At 40.5% G+C, this 21,202-nt stretch overlaps 1 protein-coding gene across 1 annotated transcript in view; it reads left to right on the top strand.

Annotated features, from left to right (window-relative positions):
* Nucleotides 1–21,202, top strand: part of DOCK4 (dedicator of cytokinesis 4) — a 475,175-nt gene that overhangs the window by 212,872 nt on the left and 241,101 nt on the right. The window contains exons 6-8 of the mRNA XM_061197939.1: nucleotides 5,587–5,735; nucleotides 11,282–11,366; nucleotides 18,123–18,274. Coding sequence (XP_061053922.1) covers nucleotides 5,587–5,735; nucleotides 11,282–11,366; nucleotides 18,123–18,274 — 386 coding nt within the window. The remainder of the gene's footprint in view (nucleotides 1–5,586; nucleotides 5,736–11,281; nucleotides 11,367–18,122; nucleotides 18,275–21,202) is intronic.

Genomic DNA, 21,202 nt, shown 5'->3' with positions numbered 1-21,202 from the left:
TGAGCTCATGCTGTAGGTCACTAGTACTCCTCCAGGAATTGGGGATAGAGAGCTTAATAAGACTCAGTGTTGTTTTAATCCCTGTGTCCATCTAGCATGGATTTTGCAAGTTCTTTTTCAAGCCGCACGAAGGTAAAAGATCACTTTCCTGGCATCTAATCAAATAGGATGGTTTACATGGAACCAGGGTTAGGCTTTCTGAATACATTTAATTTTCAGGGGGAACTAAACTTATTTTCAATGCAATTTTCATATTGGTGGTATTTTTTATGTTCTAATTCTCTATGAATTACTCAAGTCTAATAAAAATGATAGGCTGCTTAGCCAGAATCAATGAGAATATTCTAAATATACAAGAGAAAGGAATGTTTCTTGGGGAAAAAAGGGGTCAGTGTTTTGGGTATATATATATACCTATTTACATGTTATACTTACTGAGAGTCTTCTGTGGTGCAAACCCTGTGGGAAGTACTCTATATGTAGTATCTCATTTAATCCTTACTACCACTCAAGGAAATAAAAGACTATGATCATCCTGAGTTTACAAATGAGCAAAATGAGGCCGAGAGTGAAGAACTTGCTGGAGGCCAAGTAGTTGGAAAATGGCTGAGCTGGGATTCAGATGTAAATCTAGCACCCTCCCCTCACTCTGAACCACTGTATATGGGGAATTGGGGGTGACATTTTGGGGAAGATGAATTTATTTCTTCTCTGATTTTCAAAGGAATTTATAGAACAGCTTAATCATTTGAAGGGATGTGCTCAAAATACAAAGGTATACTTATCCTGACAAAATGATTTGAAATAGCCTGTCAAAGAGAAAATCCAAATTAGTGAGGGACATGGGCACAGAATGACCGTTTTTATCTTCTGCTACATAGAAAATGCAATAGGGAGACTTCCCTGGTGGCGCAGTGGTTAAGAATCCACCTGCCAATGCAGGGGAACATGGGTTCAAGCCCTGGTCTGGGAAGATCCCACGTGCCGAGGAGCAACTAAGCCCGTGTGCCACAACTACTGAGCCTGCGCTCTAGAGCCTGTGAGCCACAAGTACTGAGCCCGCGAGCCACAACTACTGAGGCCCACACACCTAGAGTCTGTGCTCTGCAACAAGAGAAGCCACCACAATGAGAAGGCCACGCACCGCAACGCAGAGCAACCCCCGCTCGCCACGACTAGAGAAAACCTGTGCACAGCAATGAAGACCCAGTGCAGCCAAAAATAAATAAATAAATTAATTAATTAATTAAAAAAAAAGAAGATACAATAGGATAGTTCATTGAGGCAAGAAAATCTTTAAAAGCCACTAATAAAAACCCTTTTGATGTTGGATTTCTCTGACCATGCCCTCCTGGAGCTGGTGGCGTTAGGGCTCACTACTAAAATCCACAAGATGATCTTAGATGAAACACAGTGTCTAGGCTTTGCTGGGGTGAGGTAAATGCACTGTCAAGATAACTGAACTCAAGGGCTCTGTGCTGGGAGACTACAAAGGAAATGCAGATCTCCTTTTTAGATTTAAAAAAATTTGTGTTGGAAAGAATATAAAACCCAAGTATTATTTCACTTAATATTGTACATGACACTAACATGGAAAATGAAACTGTGTGAAATTTTCAAATCACTGCATCCTAAATACCCACTATAAAAATAATGACAGTGTAAGTGTCAAACATTAGCTGAGCTAAGGCGCCAGCACTTTTCCTTTTATGTAGCTGCTGGTGAGGAACAGAGTTGAATTTCCACTTGATTCTTCCTTATCTAGCTATTTTTACCTGCTTTTGAGGCTGTGAGCATCTATTTTGGGGACATACTTGATTGGCTTGAAAACCTATGTGTTGTAAGCTCTAGGAGTAACCTTCTCACCTCCTACTGTCCTAAGTGACGGAAACAGAGAGAGAATTATTTCAGAGTTTCCTTGGATACTGGAATGGTAGTCAGTTCTATTAGGAAAAAATATAAAGTTTAACCTGGAAGTACCAGATTTTTGACCTTGAGAAGGAGGCTGACTTGGCTCTGTTGGACCTTTTTGTTTCTCTTTTCCTGATGTAAACGTTTTTGCTAAATGTTTTGGTTCAAGTTCATCATGCTTGAGTGTATCGGGGTACTGTCTGTGGTCTTTCCTAACAGTTTTAAGGCTAGCTTCTCCACTGGAAGGTGCTTGATGAGCCACTAATATCTTGTCAATTGTAAGTAGTATATGAGATATACTTAATATATGTAGGACATTTAGCATAAAAAAGCACATGGCAGATGCTTGAGAAATGCTATTTGCTCTTTTTAATAACATTGGTAATGGCCTAATTAATGTCCTTTAAAATATCACTTAATAATGTATCAGTAATCTAACCACAAAATGTTTAGGAGAAATACAGCAGCCATCTTTTACCAAGTACTTTTGTGCAGGCCTTTGGGTGGGTATTTCACATCTCTCTTCTGTGGGACTCTGCCAGGTAGTTTTTATTCTCGAAGCTCATCAAAGACAATCTATCCAGGGTCCCATGCTAAGTGGGAAAGCCTGGCTGTAAACCGAGGTTTGCTGCTGCAAAAATTATATTATTTTCATCTTGAGGCAAATCAAAACTTACCCATTCTCTACAACACTAAAGTACTTACAGTTCACTTTTTGCAGAAAAACATTGCAGAAATTTTCTGATATATTGTAAAAATGTTTAGATATTTTTCTATTTTAAGTGTTTAATATTGTACCCTACCTTTTTCATTTGACATTAAATCAAAAGCATTCTTCACGTTTTGAACAGTCTTCATAACTATCCAATTTTTAAAATCCAGTTTTTAAAGAAGCATCATTTTCTGACTAGCTGTCAAAACAGATATGTACTGTTTTCATGCACTAGTAGGGAGGGTTTGCTGGTCAGGGCTGCAGTATGTCACTCTTCCTGCCACCCCTTCCTGAAAGGGAAAGCAGACCAACTTGTTTTCCTTTTATAAAGGATCTGACTTCTTCTCAGCTCAATGTTCTCTTAGACTTAAGAACTAGAGGTGACATTATTAGGAAATCAAGCCCATTCTTCTGGACAACTTCAGAATGCCTTCCCCAAGAGCAGGACAAGTGACTTTCACACTGTGACAGTCATTTTAAGCAGAGCTGACTCTCTCCCCGGCTGCATGAGATTTGACTTACATTTTCCTTATGTAATTTCTTTGACTCAAGTGAACTTTTCTTTCTGACCACAGAGTTCCTCAAGTTTTTTTTATTTAATTTTTTAAATTAATTTTTTAATTGAAGTATAGTTGATTTACAGTGTTGTGTTAGTTTCAGGTGAACAGCATAGTGATTCAGTTATATATATGTATATGTATGTGTACATATACATATATATATATTCTTTTTCAGATTCTTTTCCATTATAGGTTATTACAAGATACTGAATATATAGTTCCCTGTGCTATACAGTAGGTCCTTGTTTATCTGTTTTATATATAGTAGTATGTGTCTGTTAACCCCAAACTCCTAATTTATCCCCCCCACTTTCCCCCTTTGATAATTGTAGGTTTGTTCTCTGTGTCTGTGAGTCTCTTTCTGTTTTGTAAATAAGTTCATTTGCAACATTTTCTTTAGATTCCACATATAAGTGAAATCATATGATGTTTGTTTTTCTCTGTCTGGCTTACTTCACTTAGTATGATGATCTCTAGGTCCATCCTCCTCAAGTTTTTCTTGATCTTCCCTGCTTGTTCTTTTATATGATCTAAACAGAACCCACCTCTCAAGATCCACCAAAACTAACAGCTCTAAATCAAGGTATTCCTTCCTTCATTCTTCAGCTGCTGGGACTACGTAGTGCAGTCTCGGCCTTTGTGGTTGGGAGCTTACACCAGGTGAAGAACACAGACACTGACCAGTGACTTACAACATTATAGCACCTTTGTAATGACTTGTATGGGAGTGTATAACGTGAGTAAAGAGTGAGAGGTTATAGAAGAACAGGCTCAAGAGAGTGCTCTGGGAGTTGAGAGCAAGATTATTGATATCTCAGAGGATCAGGGGTGGTGTCATGGAGAATGCTTCTTGGTCAGCTGGCACATTGGCTAACCTGCACAGTACACGAAAATGCTTTTCTAGTCACCAAGCATTGATAAAGCAGAAGATCCATCACTACTTTTTACCCAAAAAAAAAAAAAAAAAAAAAAGAATATTATGACTGACCATCTTTACCCATCACACAGAACTTGGTATTTCTGGCAGCTTATCTCTGTAGAGGACTTTAGATGAACGATAATCTCAATACTTTCATACCACTCTTCATATAGCCTACTAATAATTTTTGTAGAAAGTAAAAGCATGGCTTCTGCTTAAGAAAGATGAAGGGTTGATGGAAGATGAAATACTTATAAAAGGTTTACCCTAAATACCTCTGGGGAAGAGACATACACTTAAATTTTGATAAAGACAATATTTATAAGAGGGTTTATTCTGGATCAAAACCATAATGATAACAGCATTAGTAGCAGCTGATACTTACATGATATTTATTCTGGACCAAGCATTGTTCTCAGAGTTTTAATATATGAAGTCATCAATCCTTATAGCAAGCCTATGAGATAGGTACTATGATAGCCACTCTACAGATAAGAAAAGAAGCACAAAGAGGTTAATACACTGCCAAAGGTTTTTCAGTCAGTGAAGGGCAAAATTAGAATGCAGATTGAGGTAGTTTGTCTTTCAAGTCTGTGCTCTTAATCAGTGTACTATCGGGGTCTCTTCACAAATGTTATCTCTAATCCATAAAATAACCTTACAGGAAGTTAGTACTGTGCCTGTTTCACAGATGACAAAAGCCATACTCAAAGCCTATAAAACTAGTGAGTGGCAAAACCAAGATTTGAAGCCAGGAGTTTAACCTGTCTTTTTTTCAACTAAGCCTCCTCGCTTGGTGAATTTCACAGGAGATTAGCCTGAATTGACATGAATGTTTAAAAGTAAGCAAGAAAACATTTTTTTTAAAGTCTAAATACTGACCAGATAATAGCAGTGAAAATTCATCAATGAACGAGTGTGAGAGCCCTCTGTGTACCCAGCTTCTGATGGGAACACAGTAAAGCATTAAGACCAACATGCAAGAAATAATTGGAAAACAGTGTTTTCTGTTGAATTGGCTTTAATTGCATGCAGGTATGCTTCGGAGAAGGGGAAAAAAGAATGTGAGCAAGAGTTGTAAGGGGAAGATTTCCTGAGGGAGGTGGAAGTCGGTTGGAGCCTTGAAGGGTAGTAGAATTGGATGGAGCTAAAGAAAGAGGATTTGAGGTGGAAAGGGATGCAGAGTAAGTAAAGCCAGAGACCAAGCTTGGGTGTGGAGGCTTAGTGAGGACCCTGGGACATGGGGGGTCTGAGAAGTGAAGTTGGATTCTTGGGCAGGAGAGCAGCATTGTGAAATGGAATGAAAGCATGTAGAGCAGTGAGTGCCTTTGAGGACCTGAGGGGAGAGTTTGTCTGTTAATGGAAAATCTGTCCACAGAGTGGCCAGCACACAGAGGATAAGCAGGACTGCCCCCCATTTCCTCTGTGGTTACCCCATGTCTCAGTGACTGACCATTGAATTTCTGCATTTGCGTATTTCCCAGAGAAATGAAGGCGATCTTTTCCACCGGCTGTGGCACATCATGAATGAAATCCTGGATCTGCGGCGGCAGGTGCTTGTGGGGCATCTCACCCACGATCGGATGAAGGATGTGAAGCGCCACATCACCGCCCGCCTGGACTGGGGCAACGAGTGAGTACTGGCCACTGAGGGGGGTGGTCTCTGGTGGCTGAACACGACAGATGTGACTGCAACACACGTGTGAGCCACTGTGCAGTCATATCGCTGGAAGACACCAGAGGAGGCTTTTCCATCTTTCCCCTTTGGGGGGCTTAGTGCAAACTCTCACTAGTAGAGTCGAGAACTGCATCCTCTAGGGCTGGTATGGGTCCCAGGATGTTGTCGGTTCTCTACTGCCCTGTGTGCTCTGACAGTGTGCAAGTGCTCATGAAATACAAAATATTCACTGGGGTCAATCAGATATGGCGTCTGCTAAAAATTCATCTTGTTTCAAGGCTTTAGGTTTGGCATGTGAATTTCCTTCTAAATATATTCCTCTTCTTTATTGTGGTAGTAGGTCGTTGGTGTAATCTGGAGGGAAACACTAATGCTAATAGCTTCTGTTAAAAGTCTTAGGACAGGTACCCTGGGTGGGAGGGGGGTGCGCTCTCCTTATTGCCCTGATTCTGCCTGTGTATACATATTAGTCTCTTTGAGGAGCTACTTGGGAGAGCTCAGTAAAAAAGCTGTTCTTGACCAAGATTTACTTTTAAATAAAACTGTAAGTGACTAATCTAAACTAACAGCCAAGCACTTTAAATAGTATATCTAATCACTTAAAGCTCTGATGAAGGCTGATATTGTGCTAAGTATGAATGTTAATATATGGGGGAGAAATTAGAATAAACCAGCTTTGACTATGATGTTAGGCTTGTATGGGCTTAAGTTTAAGGAAGGTAAATGGTCCCTCGGTATCCTACAAGGTCATAGCCTCCCTCCCTTTCCTCTCCCCAAATCCCCATTTGCTATTTGGACCTTCAAAGGATCTTAGGGCAACAGAATAAAAGAAAAGATGACAGAAGAAGGAGAAGGCAGTAAAATGTGCACCACAGATAAATTTGCCTCTTACTGAATCTGGAAAAACTGATCTGAAACGAGAGTGTGCTTCCTCTAACCATAGCAAGTCGCTTTATCAGAAGCCAATTTTGATTCCTGCCAAGACATCACATACTACAGGTATGAGGACATGGACCCACTAACACATATTAAAGCTCTGTCTCATCCAGAGTCCTTCTGGTATTTCATTGAGTGAGCTGTGCCATTCATCCTTTTACCGACAATCGGGAGAGGAGCCCTAATTCATTTATCTCGGGGAGATTTATTCCTTCGGGGGAATCAAAAACAAGAGCAGGTTTGGAATGCAGCAAGACATTGCACTAGGAACTCTGCTCTTTTACGATGGGAGGCAAATTCCAGAGCCCTCCTTGACTTCAGTTTCCTCACTTGTCGAAGGAGTGAGTTGAGCTAGAAGAGATCCAAGGCCCCTTTCCGCTCCAGGGCAACATGATTCAAAGCACATAGCACTTCCTGAGAGAGACGATTTGCCAGCCACATGCATGGAGCCTCCGGTCTCGCTGTGTGAGATGGGGTAGCACTTTGAGGGGTAGATTTGAAGACTGTTTGACGCGACTTAGGCTGCCCATCTTTCGTGTGTTTTTTGTTTGTTTCGAAAAAACTTTGAACTTTCTCCGAATTATGTTGGCTCTTAGTCATTGTACTGGTCCTCCTTTAAAAGACTAGTCTGTAAATAGGAAGAAAGTTGGATGAAGTTAGCTTATCAAAAATAGTTTAGAAATATAGAGCAGGCAAGAAGATGATACTTTTTCAGTTTTAGGAAGGAAGATGATGAGAGAAGGAAGGGAAAGGAGGGAAAAACATTAATTATGACTGAATCATGGCTCAATTTTGACTCCTGTAAGTTCTAGCTTGTACTTTGGGCAGTTCTTTGGCTAATTTATGGTAAGTTGGTAAAACATTGATGCATGAAAGTGAGCAATATAATTTATTTAGATCATCCTCAAATTCATGAATTTTCTGAGGTCTCATTCTGTTTTCTTTGAATTTCTTTGACAACTTATTTAAAATGACTTACAGTTTACAGATTGTGCATTTACTGTATTCCTTTAAATATAGTTTTCTTACTGAATGGAAAAGCAAAAGTGGAAAGCAAATTCAGATAATTCTCTTGCATATTAAACTAAATTGTTCTGCAAAATTGTCTATCAGCATGTAGATCTCGGGATGAACATAAGTGAAAGATGTGTTCAGTCTCAAGTTGTATGTCAAACTGTTGAAGAGTGGTGAAGAGAGGCCCTCTAGATGGAGGAAGCTTGGGAGGAGGGGGAGGAGGAGGAGGAGATAACCCATCTTGTTCCCTAAAGGAGCCATCAGAAGAAGTGTTCTCACCTGGAAGCCTCGAACAGACTTAAAATAATAGCACCTGTCTCGGTTCTCCGTAGAGTCCTGTGTTGTCCTTTGACTTTCCTGTGATGATGATACAGGAGGGAGAATCAATTCATTCTTCCTTCCTGATGTCCCAGAGCAGTTCAGTGACTGAGTTAATATAAAACTAACCCCCCACCCACCCATTTCCCTTGCTGGCTTCCCATGTCCTGTGTCCTCTCCTTCCATCCTGTTCCTTCCCTCTTTGCCTCATTTCTTCTTGTCTTTTGGAGCACTGTCCTGACCCTCTTCTGTGAGCTCAGAAACCTCACACAGTGGGAGGGTTATCCTAAGGATATACCTAGGAATTAACAGAACAAAATAGAAACATATAAAAGTCTCTTCACACAGCTAGGACTCCAGGAAGCCAGCAGAAATTGAATAATCCAAGCCTTATGAGAGGAAAAGACTTGCAGATCACCAGCTCCTGGGCCCCCAAAGCTGAGGAAGGTTCTGGATCCCACACCTACTCCAGAACCTCTGCTGCTGGAGTTGGTCTTAACTCAGTCATTCTGCAGTGATGTAGATCACTTGTCCTGCATGTTTCTCAGATGGTTGATGCTATGTGAATTTCCAGGTTCAAATTCTCAAAGAAGGAATCTCGTTGACAGCCAGTATCCGTTATTCATGTTCAAACTGAGCATTTTATACCAGCCACTCATGAGCTGCTGGCCAGTCCAGGGATTATTTGTCCTTTGGTCAGGTGCCTACCTGTGGGCCAGTCAGGTGTGGCTCGGGAAGGGGAGATGGTCAGATGACTAAACTACTTCAGCTGCCCCCTGCCCCTCCCAGAAGAAAATATGGTAGGGCAGCTTCTCATGGAACGTGCCGCGGGGAAGGAGGTAAGTGCCATGAGTCACATGTGGTTGCATGCAGGCACACTGCAGAGATACTGCAGGTTCGGTTCCAGACCACCGCAATAAAGCGGACGTCGCAGTAAAGCGAGTCACAAATTTTTTTGATTCCCCAGTGCATGTAAAAATCACGTTTACACTGTACTGTAGTCTATTAATATGCAATGGCAATATGTATTAAAAATATACATATCTTAATTTTAAAATACTCTATTGCTAAAAAATGTCAAAACAATTAAGATAGTGACATCAAAGATCATTGATCAGAGATCCCCATAACAAATGTAATAATGAAAAAGTTTAAAATATTTTGAGAGTTACCAAAATGTGACACAGAGACATGAAGTGAACAAATGCTATTGGAAAAATGGCGCCAACAGGTGTGCTTGATACAGGGTTGCCGCAAACCTTCAACTTGTAAAAAACGTATTATCTGCAAAGTGCAGTAAAAACAAGGTATGCCTATATCCTCTTTCCTTTGCTAGATAATCTTTCCTCAGCAATACTCACCTGGTGTCTTCTGACATCTTACATTGTAGTGCAGTGGTCCTCTCTTGGGACGGGATGGAGAATGGGGAACAGGCCCTATCAGAACCCCCTGATGAGGTATAGCAAGGGGGATTTATTAGTCTGTTCAGGCTGCCATAACAAAATACCACAGACTGGGTGGCTTAAACAACACACATTTATTTTCTCATAATTCTGGAGGCTACTAGTCCGTGAGCAAGGTACCAGCAAATTCAGTTTCTGGTGAGTACTCTGTTGCTGGCTTGCGGATGGCTGCCTTCTTGCTGTGTCCTCGTATGGCCTTTCCTCTGTGCGTGCGTGGAGAGAGAGAAATCTCTGGAGTCTCTTCTTCTTCTTCTAAGGACACCAGTCCTATTGGATTAGGGCCTCACTCATATGACCTCACTTAACCTATATTATCTCCTAATAGTCCCTGTTTTCAAATATAGTCATATTGGGGTTAGGGCTTCAACGTACAGATTTTGGGAGGACACAGTTCAGAAACTAACAGGGAGACATGGGTATTTTGAAAATGAATTACCGAGTTTGTGCTTTGAAAGCTCAACGAAAATTAGAGAATGGGAGTGTGATTTTTAAGTTTCTCAAAGAGAAACACAATTGAAGAAAAGTGAGAAACTGTTTTAGTATCTAAAAGCCAAGTCCTACCGTCAAGAGGGCCACAGTCTTGTAATCTTAAGACCAACAATCCCTCAGGGTGGCTGGGGAAGTACCTGGCTTGAAGCATGTGCTGAATTAATAAGAGGTTTTTACTTATGAAACCTCTAATGAGGTTTTGGGGAGGTCACAGAATTTTAGGATGTTTTCAAAATACAACAGTGAGAAAGCTGTGGTTGTATAATTGGAAATGCCATGCAGGAAGGCTTCCGTATTAGAGAGAGTAATGATGTGGAAGGGATGTAGAGCAAATTATCCTCAGAGAATTAAGTGTGAGACCCGGAGTGGGATAATTGAGGGGAGTCTGATAGAGAGACGTCATGAAGCCTTTGGGATAGTTGTGATGGTTAAGGAGATGAGTAGAATTATACAGCCTTGACATCAGTGTAGTAAGGTGGATGCCTGGAAAGGAGTGTTATCAAGGTCACTAGAGGGAAACTGGCAAGATTATACTCATTTTCCTCTGTCCATGGTAAGACATCACAAATCCATTACCATACTTGGTCCCACTGAGGCTGGATATAACCTTAGAATATTTCTTAGCATAGTAATCCACGTATCAGTCACAGTGAAACCTGACGTAAGAGATTAAGCCATTTTTGCTACCCCAGGCGTAGACCTATGCTGTCCTAATTTCTCTCCCCTGCCTTTACTGAGTTTCTCCTAATGACTGACCCCAGAACTTGCCATGAATAAGGACCATGCACGTGTTGCCAGAGATTCCCACTATTAATGTGTTAGCTCTGGATATAACTAGGTATTTTGGTGCCAGGTCAAATCCTAAAGGCTACACTTCTCTCTCCTCAACTCTATTTTCTAGAACAAAATTATGTCTATCTCTAGTTTCCACCCTAGTACAAGGAGGAAGGGTTTCTGTGGTAATAGCTTGTAGGGTGCTAAAGGTTCCCCACCATAGAGTACCAAGGCCCCCAGTGGCAGGAGCGCTCCACCAAGAGTGCCAGCCCATTCCCACCCGACCCCATTTACTTGCCTTTGTCATCTTCTGTTTCTCAAGTTATGGCCAGTGTTCAGCCTAGTTACTCCAATCACGGTGAGAGGTTAATATAAGGTAAAAAATATGGGTGAGAGAAGCATGGTGGGTGATGTATCGAATGTTAGGGTGATACAGTAAAGATAATTATTTTTAATATATTCTGTCAAGGTGACTCTTCTGCCAAATGTTTGCAATCTATTTTCTAGACAACTGGGACTGGACCTGGTGCCTAGGAAAGAGTACGCGATGGTGGATCCAGAGGACATCAGCATTACTGAGCTCTACCGATTGGTAGGTATAGGAATCCTTGGCTCACAGCCTCACTGCTAATTTTGTGGTTTCCATGACACTCTTCATACTTGCTTGATTTTGTAAGAACAGGATGTTGTTCCCGGTTTAATTTGGAGCAAGTAAAGAGAATTGAGAGCTGAGGTGACCATGCCCCAAGTACAAAACTCAGATAATTTACCCATCTCAGAATGCCCTGACGTTCCTACTGAGCCCTCAATGCCCAGGCACTAGGAAGTAAAGCCAAAGAAGTTTTAAGTTTTATTTTGCGAATCTTTGTACTTTGCCTAGTCTAGTGAAATCTTTGTATTTTGCCTAGTCTAGTGGAACGGTTACAAGTCATACATATTTATCTGTTCTGTTTCAGGACATTGTTGTGACTACTGGTTTCCAGTTAGTGCTCACCAGTATGTTAGCTCCCCTCCCTGCCCTGTTATCACTGTAGGCACAGACTCCTGAAAGTATCTCTTCCTTGGTCTCCAAGTGCTAGACTTGTCCCCCACATCTCCCAAACCCCAGGCCATCCCTAAGTGCTGAAGCTTGTTAATAATCCTGAGATATTTGGTCATCTTGCCCATCATGGCATCACCCATGACTTGAGTTTTTTGTCTAGTTACATGGTAGGTTGAAGTCCAGTTATTTACTTGGCATCTAGGTTCCCCAAATCTGGTCCCATCTGCCTTGTTTTTTTTTTTTTTTTTTTTTTTTGGCTGCGTTGGGTTTTCTTTGCTGCGCGCGGGCTTTCTCTAGTTGCGGTGAGTGGGGGCTACTCTTCGTGGCGGTGTGCGGGCTTCTCATTGCGGTAGCTTCTCTTGTTGCAGAGCACGGGCTCTAGGCACATGGGCTTCAGTAGTTGCAGCATGCGGGCTCAGTAGTCATGGCTCGCGGGCTCTGGAGCGCAGGCTCAGTAGTTGCGGCGCATGGGCTTAGTAGCTCCTCAGCTTGTGGGATCTGCTCGAACCCGTGTCCCCTGCATTGGCAGGCGGATTCTTAACTACTGCGCCACCAGGGAAGTCCCTAGCCTCATCTTCTTAATATTTGTATAAAGTTTTACCTAATCTCTAGATACTCACTGAGCTATTTTAAAATCTCAAATCAAAGAAGCCAGTATCCCAGGTGTAACTTTGCTTTGCATCTTACCCCACGTTCCAAGGAGGAGTGACTGTGGTAAATAGCTGACTCCTTTTTGGAAGATCCTATCTCTCTGGGGGTAGCTTCCCAAGCGTAGAGTATTCTTCATAGAATTGCAGATTATTCTTGACCTGAGATTATCTGAAAAACGTGGTGGAAAAAATCATCAGTAAATCCATCAGGCATATGTCTGATTTGAGAAAGCAGTTCTTAATACCGCTTTCAGTTTCCCCCTTCATCATCAATCTGTTCAGATTATCTACAGCTCATTATTTCCGTTGGAATAAATTCCGTTTCTGTGGAGAATTTCCTTTGCTTTGTGTTGAGCTTCTTGAGAGTGATATTTCATGCTGCACCCCTCTGTGGCATCAGTGCTAAGCAGGGTATCAGGCCCAGAGCAAAAACACAGTTGAAGGTTGGTTGGAGGGAGGAGGGCAGAGATGAGGAAGGGCACACAAGGAGAATATTCGCAGTTAAAGTCACCACTAACACTTAGCTTATATAACAAACAAAATCTCTAGAATTTATTTGTCAGCGACATCCTCTAATGGGACATTTTTATTATAGTTTATTTAACTGTTGGGCATCAGATTTTGTCTCTCACTTTTGTTTTAATCTCTCACTCAATTTGAAGTTTCTTCAGAGTGGGCACCGTGTCCTATATTGATAGTTCCTCTGTTATGTCCAACATAATCTCGTTCAGTGATTTGCACTTAATAAGCAATCACTTAATGATTTTGATGTTATTACGGTATTATGAGAAGACCATGGGTATAGATCCAAAAAACTAGATTTAAATTTCATCTCTTCCTTCCACCAGCTCTCTGATCTTGGACTTACTGCTAAATCTTTCAGAGCTTCAGTTTCTTAGTCTATTAAATGGAGAAGTAATTCTAACCATGTTTGTTAGGACAGTTAAATAAGAAATGCATGTAAAATGCCTTTCCTTGACAGACAATGTTTGCAAAGCACCTAAGCATTCAGTCAGTTTTCATTCCTTTGTCATCTTTATTTCATCCTTATTAAGGAGGTAAGATGGCAAGAATAATTGCTGCCTTATGTGCTAAGTCTTAAGATTAGATCTGGCTGTGTTCAATGAAATAAATAAATAATAGAAGCTTAGACATGATGGAAATTATTTCTCTTTTACAGTATGCAAGCCCAGAGGCAGGAAGTCTTGGGCTTGTTTGTGGTTTCATGGTGTCAGAAGCAAAAAAAGGCTCCATCATCAAGGATACCTCAAAGTACAACATAGCTGCAAGAACTCTAGCCATGACCTTGCTCTCCAGCTGTAAGAAGGAGAAAGATTTCTCTCAGTTGACTCAACTATTTTAATGAGCCTTCCTGGAGCTACCACACAATACTTGCACTTGTATTTCATTGGCCAGAACACAGTCACATCCCCATATTTAGCTAGGGATGTCGAATATTTGAGAAGCAACTAACAGTGTCTGACACAAATATGTTTTATTTTCCCAAGTTTGATTTTGTATGCATGTGATTTTATCTCTCTTCTTTTTCCTTAATGTCATATATAGGATGGGAAATTTATTTCATCTCTTTGAACATTCCGATTTGTTAGTTGTGGCTGCTGGGAGTGTTATATTGATAAGATTCTGGGGTCTCATCCAGGCTGTGATTGATTAGCAATGACTGCCATTGGAGGGGGTTTTTCATATTTTTTAGCTCAGAACTTAGTCCACAGTCTTCATTTGACAGATGAGGAAAATAAAACATTGTAATTTTACATGAAATTGTAATTTCTCCTCCATAGTGGTTGCATTTTACTGCTTCTAACGCAAAGACAATAGCCCAAGAGAACCCCAAATGATTATAAGCTTCAGAAGGACATGTTTTTTCTTTAAGGCAGCTTCAAGTTCCTGTTTATGTCCTGGCCCAGCAATAATCAGGTTCTCTGTAGCACTGGCCCTTTTCTCTATGTAACCTAAACGTGACTGATTGTATTGACTTTGCCAGGGGGAGTTGGCAGGCACCACCACCAATCCCTTATGGTGAGGGTGGGAGTGGGGTGGTGATTTATTGTCACTCCTAGATCAAGGATCATGGCATGGAGGTAAAATGCCCCAACACAGGATGCTGGATTAATTGTTGCCACTTCTCTTTCTTTACTATGTCTTCGCCCCGTAATATTTGAAACACAGGTGTTTGCATCTTACAAACTCCCTACTGCATCATTAGAAAAAAAATGCCTTGTTTTGGGTTTTTGATAGCCCTGTTAGCAGATCTTTCTCACCTGATTCATCTAAGCAGTAAAATGCGCTAAACCTCACCGTGTTGACATATGTCCCGTTGGAACATATGGTTTACTGCCAATAACCGGAGCTCAATCCTTCTGTAGTCAAGAGGACTTTATTGGCTGGATTCTCAGGTTGTTTGGGCGTGAGGAGTATCTTTTTAGGAACCTTTCTTGGTTTTTATAAGATCAGGTTAGCTGCTTGTTTTGTGATACTTAGTGGGTAGGCCAGTGGTTCTCCAACAGAGAACAGGGTACATTTGGCAATGTCCGGAGACATTTTTGGTTGTCACAATTGGGGATGGTGTGGAGCTGGGGGTGGGGAGAGGTACTACTGGTATCTGGTGAGTAGATGCCAGAAAAAGACATTAAACATCCTACCAAGCCCGGGACAGCCCCACGACAGAGAAATTACCAGCCCAAATTGTCGGTAGTGCTGAAGGTGCGAACCCTGGTGTGGACCATTCACCCAGTAATTAATGCATTAGTGAGGGTTAATAATTTGTATCACTTTAATAAATCTTCGGAATGCATCTGTTTCTTTTCCTAATCAAAGGTCTAGTTAAACTGTAAGCACATTTAGAGTCACTGCTAGGTGCCTTTGTAACCATAAATTATTTCAGAGATGGATTTTTGTCTATGTGTTATAACTACCAAACCATAGTTCTTGAAGTGTGGACACACCTTTTAAATTTTGCTACTGCAATAATATATTCACAGAGAGATTTTTTAGCAGTTCCCAAAAGTAGTGAATTACCAAAAGATAAACAAGGCATCGTAACCTGTGTAAGTTCAAATCTGTCTCAGGCTTGGAAGGATGGTGGGTGAGGAAGAGAGGAGATTTCAGTGCCATTTGTGAGGGCCCATGTCACACGTACAAAGGGTAGAATTAAGTGGGCTTATTACTAGCATGCGTGCAAAGACCAAGGCAGTAATTATACAAAAGATGCAACAATACATTTTTCACTCTTCTAGGATTTGCATCTCTCTGCACATGATCTCAATCAGTGATTCTCAGCCCTCATTGCACATTAGAATCACCTGGGGAGCTTTTAAAACTACCACTGTCTGGACCCCCATCCCCTAGAAATTCTAATTTAATTGTTCTGGGATGGGACCTGGGCATATGTATTTTTTAAAAGCTCTCTTGGTGATTCTAAAGTGCAGCCAAGGTTGAGAACCACTGATCTAGATAGATTGGATTCTTTGCAGGAATAAGGGAGCTAATTTTTCTCCTCAGTTTTTAGTGAATGTCATGAATGATGCTGGGAACTTTGCACTGTTTGAAGTAAAGACCAGACACTTCTTTGAGGTCTGTTCTTTTCATAATTTTTTATATCTGTTTTTCCAGCTCTAGCCTTTAGTAGTTATTCATTTCTTCATAGCAGTTTGTGCATTGTTACCCTGAACTTTTAAGTAAATCAGTAAATAAGTTAGCAACTTCAGAAAATAGAAAGCTTGAGAAGTTAAAGAGATGTAGTTTTATGAATGCGTTATGTTTCCTTTGCCCTGTTATAAAGGATTTTTAAAGCCCAAAATAGAACAACTCTCATAGAAAAAAACGACAGAATTATGCTTTGTTTCTAGTTAGAATATTTCTCTGCAGAAAGCCTTTTCAAGTAATTATGGCCAACGCATACCACAATGCTGAGGTCCACTTTAAAAGAAAATGCACTTACTCTTCACTTTCACAGAGGCATGTCCAGTGTACCTGCTGAGTATACAATAATTATAGATGCATTTGGTTAATTGCATTTTTTTTAGCTGTCTACTTTTCAAGTGGTTCAATTTAAAAAATAAAAGCATGAAAAAATTCTGATGATTTTATGCTGTTGCATCTATAATTGTAAATGGCATTTTTTTGCATTCAAATCTTAGTTAGTCATTAGTTATTGAACTATACTTAGAAACATAAAAAGATGGCTAATGTAGACCTAGAGTTCTGTACCTTAACCTCAACAAAGGATATGACTCCTTTGGAGTTAATCCCTGAGCTATTAATATTTTTTTTAAATATGATCAAGTGATCCACAAGAGGTAGCCTCTTTAGTAGTCTGTGTTATGAAAGCAATACTCTTACACATTCTTAGCACCTGTTCTGTTAATTCACAGCCTTTCTGTATGTCTTCCCTGTGCTCTAAGCCTGAGTCAGTTCTGCTCACAATGTGGTCCAAGAACTAGCTGGACTGTGAACTGTTTGTAACTGGCCCAAGTACAAAAATGGCGAGTAAACGTTTAGAAACCTTTATAACATTTTGACATTGCCATGGCATTTTTATGGTATTTTATGAAAATATCAATCTGCGGTAGGTTAGGGGGAAAACCCAACCTGGTCCTTCACTGCAGGTAGTTTGAGAAGTTCTGTCCTAGATGGTTCATAATTCCCACTTACTCTTTCGCTCTCAGCTAAAGTGTCATTTTCCCAAGAAACCTTCTGACTGCCCAGACACAAGTCAACTTCTTCATTCATCACAGCTGCAGTTTTCTATCCGTTTGTGCGACAGTTTTGTTGATGTCTGCTCCCCCTAGTAGAAAAGCTCTATGAAGGCAGAGGCTGTTTCTGTGTTTACAGATCATTGCATTCCCAGTGCTGGGCTCATAATAGATACGTAACAAGTATATGTTGACTAAATGATCATTCTCATGTTCTCCTCACCCCTGGAACCATGGGTGATTCCTTTCCTTCCTCAACTTGTGGGAACTCTTCCGGTCCCGCCTCCGAAGTATAGCCTAGGCTAGCTGTATTAAGGACGGAAATAAGAGATGGACACAGACGCTATTCCTGCCTATATAGACCCCTCACTGGCTTTCTTAGGTCTGCTTCCCTTTAGCTCCGCAGCAAGTTAGAAACATTTTCTTGCTCTAGTGATTGAATATCATTTGATACTGCCCACCTCAGAAAACTACCACAAGTTTGCAATTTAGTATACTTTAAAAGAATTTTTAATTATGAGAAATGTGAAGTCATAGCTACATTGTTCAGCGAAATGATCAGCTAGATACTATTTAGTCTGATTTTTAAACTATGGCTAATAATTTGTTCTCACCCTGGGAGTTGACGAGAGACCGATAACATCCTTTGAACCTCACACTGCCTGAATCTACTCAGTGAGTTGATATCATTTTAACGTTAATGATTAAGAAACAAATCTTAAAGCAGGATTCCTTGATGGTCTGCAAACTTCAGTTTTTTATTTTAGAAGTTGGGAGAAAATTTGGAATTTAACATCCAACTAGATACCAAATACACAGCAAAAAAAAAAAAAAAAAAAAGGACAGGACATCATAATCACACCATAGCTAACTAGCTTGTTGGGTTCCATTATTTAATTCGGTCCATGCTGATGATGTTTTTTGGGGGGGGTGTCATTCAGATGGAGCATCGACATCGGAAGAAAGATACCCCAGTGCAGGCCAGCAGTCACCACCTCTTTGTGCAGATGAAAAGCCTCATGTGTTCCAACCTGGGAGAGGAGCTTGAGGTCATCTTTTCACTCTTTGACAGTAAAGAGAATCGACCAATCAGGTAACTGCATGTGGAGATATGACTTAAACTTCTTAATGTTGGAAATGTGGATATTTGCAACTGGCAGGCTTCAGGATATATGACCTTGTACATTTTTCCTCTATCAGCCTGTTTTCTCATCTGTAGAACTCTGTGAATTTCTAAGCTGCCTAACTTCTGGGCGTTTCCCCGAAAATTAGATGAAATGATGCATGCAAACGTTTTTTGAAAAACTCAAAAGGGCTGTGGAACCATAATTATTATTAAATGAAAGTATGTCATTGATATCAGGTCTGTTATTTGAGTTATTTTGTATTGATAATGCAAGGAAGACATAATATCTCTAAAATCTGAAGTTTGTTTGCTTATCAAGTTCAATACATTGTATTTTTCAAATTTTCAGTAAGCAATTATATTATTCTTACCCTGTCTGCATCAAATGATACTGAGAGACAACTAAATACTTGGAAACCTTCCCATGAGAGTTTCAGAGCTGGGAAATAATAAACAGTTTTCACCTACATTTTTTTTCTTATTCTGTCTTACCTGTTGTAGATCTCTTACGGCAAGTTTTCGATATTTAGGAGAAACTTACAGTGGACGTTTTGGTTGTTATCCAAAGGTCTCAACGTTTTTTGAGACTTTTTTTATGTTTAAAATTTTTTAAATCTTAAAGTTGAGCACAATCCACACCATCTTTTACATTAAAATTTTAAAATTTGAATTTAGAATTAAAATTGTACCACAAATTACACATACTGACCCAATTGTACCACACTTTAAAGAAATAATACTAAAATAAACGTTGACAATTTTAAGCAACAATTAGCCACATATATTGTTTTGTAAATATAAAATAATCCTGGAGTATTTTCTGGTAAAAAAAAAATCTTTTTCTAGGAAATATGTGTGAAGTTTATTTTTAGTGCATTTATAGCCATAAAATCTTTGGCGAATTAACTTATATGTTATTCATTACCTACTAGAAAGTGTACTTTCTATTTCTTGACAGTGGACTGTGTCCGTAGAATTTTTTAATTTTTTAATTTTTAAAATTTTATTTATTTTTGTCTGCGTTGGGTCTTCGTTGCTGCGCGCGGGCTTTCTCTAGTTGCAGCAAGCGGGGGCTACTCTTCGTTGCAGTGTGCGGGCTTCTCATTGCGGTGGCTTCTCTTGTTGCGGAGCACGAGCTCTAGGTGCTCGGGCTTCAGTAGCTGTGGCACGCGGGCTCAGGAGTTGTGGTTCGTGGGCTCTCGAGCACAGGCTCAGTAGTTGTGGAGCACGGGCTTAGTTGCTCCGCGGCATGTGGGATCATCCCGGACCAGGGCTTGAACCCATGTTCCCTGCGTTGGCCGGCAGATTCTTAACCACTGCGCCACCAGGGAAGTCCCGTGTTCATAGAATTTAAGGGTGGTGGTTTTGTGCAGCAAGGACAGGGTTTATGAGGTGTGGAAATAACAATGGTAATTCAGTTTCAAAATCTACTTTATATACTGTTGGAGAAAATGAATCAGTGAGTTAAAAAACCCTTCCCCCTTCCCAAATCAACACCACTAAAAAGGGAAGATAAATGCCTGAAAAAAGGATTCAAGTTACAGCTTAGCACTGGCTTTAGAAATGTGAAAGATTATTTAGAGATAATGCCTGCTTACATATTGAAGTGTGTGTTAGAAAGCTTGGTTTCCAGGTAGTGTAGTTTAACCAAAGTCTTCATAACATTGTCTGTATAATGTATGGTCTCTAAAATGTTTAACAAGCTATTGTTTGTTATGGATTGTAACAGGGAGAAATGAGGTCACTCTTTTGCTCACTGCTGTTCAGCTAAAGTTTTTGAGGAATATACATTCCCCTTTGCCACTCAAATTGCCTTTATGTAGGATTAATATTAGCTGGTCTTTCAGTTTTGTCTTGTTACAAACATTTTCAAATTTTCTAAAATGTTCTTTTAGGTTTTGATCGACAGAGTTCCCTTTCTTTTATTCCTACTTACTTGGTGAAAGTAGGAAAATAACCTGGCTGCAGAATCCCCAAAATATTGTTTTTGTGGTCCCTAGGTTCAGGCCAGGAGCTGGGCCTTTTACCTGCTCTGGATGTGGTTGGGCTACCTTATATGCCTGCCTCCCTCCTCTGCCCTCCCTCCTTCCCCCTCCCGGTTTTTTCCCCTCCACCCTCTCCCCCTCCCCTCTTGCTTCCCCTCTCCCTCCCATCTCCCTTTCCCTCTGTCGCACACACCTGATACAGAATGACCCTAGGAGAAATCAAGCCTGAGTTTCTCTCCCCTGCTTCTACTCACTGAGTTTGGCCATCGGCTCTCACCTCCCAAACTCATAATCACTATAAAGGTGATTGACAGAAGAATGAGTAAGAGCGAAAATACCCGCTTACTGGGTGTTTGGAACCATCTCAGATTTCTTTTCTTGACTCTCTGAGGCCTCAGATAGCACAGCGATTATTCTTTCAGGGAGTGTTCAAAACCTTGCTATGAGTAGCTCGGATTCACACTGTACAGGGTGGTGTTACCGTTACCTTTTGAAGAGGCCTTAGGGTGCACAGATCTGAGGACCGGGCTGGATTCTTGTCTCTGCAGTTGGCTGCTGCTGCCCTGATCCTTTCACTTACCTCTGTCTTTTCCTTCATCTTGAAACTGGTGACAAGTCTTGCTTCCTTCATTGCTTCTGGTGTAGCTGATGAGTGTAAAGTATTTGCATCTTCCCAGAAAAAGGTATTATAAATGCAAGATATGATTTTTGAGGCATTGTTGTGTTTCTTCTTATATCCAACAATGAATGCAGTGTGGGATGTGTGGGTATTTTAAAATCAGCTCGTATTACTTTTTTTTTTTTTAATAAATTTATTTATTATTTTATTTTATTTTTGGCTGCGTTGGGTCTTCGTTGCTGCACGTGGGCTTTCTCTAGTTGTGGCGATCGGGGGGCTACTCTTCGTTGT

Source organism: Eubalaena glacialis, chromosome 8, assembly GCF_028564815.1.
Source record: "Eubalaena glacialis isolate mEubGla1 chromosome 8, mEubGla1.1.hap2.+ XY, whole genome shotgun sequence".
Lineage (NCBI taxonomy): Eukaryota > Metazoa > Chordata > Mammalia > Artiodactyla > Balaenidae > Eubalaena > Eubalaena glacialis.
Note: the sequence above shows the minus strand (reverse complement) of the source record. Positions and strands in the feature narration are given on the sequence as shown.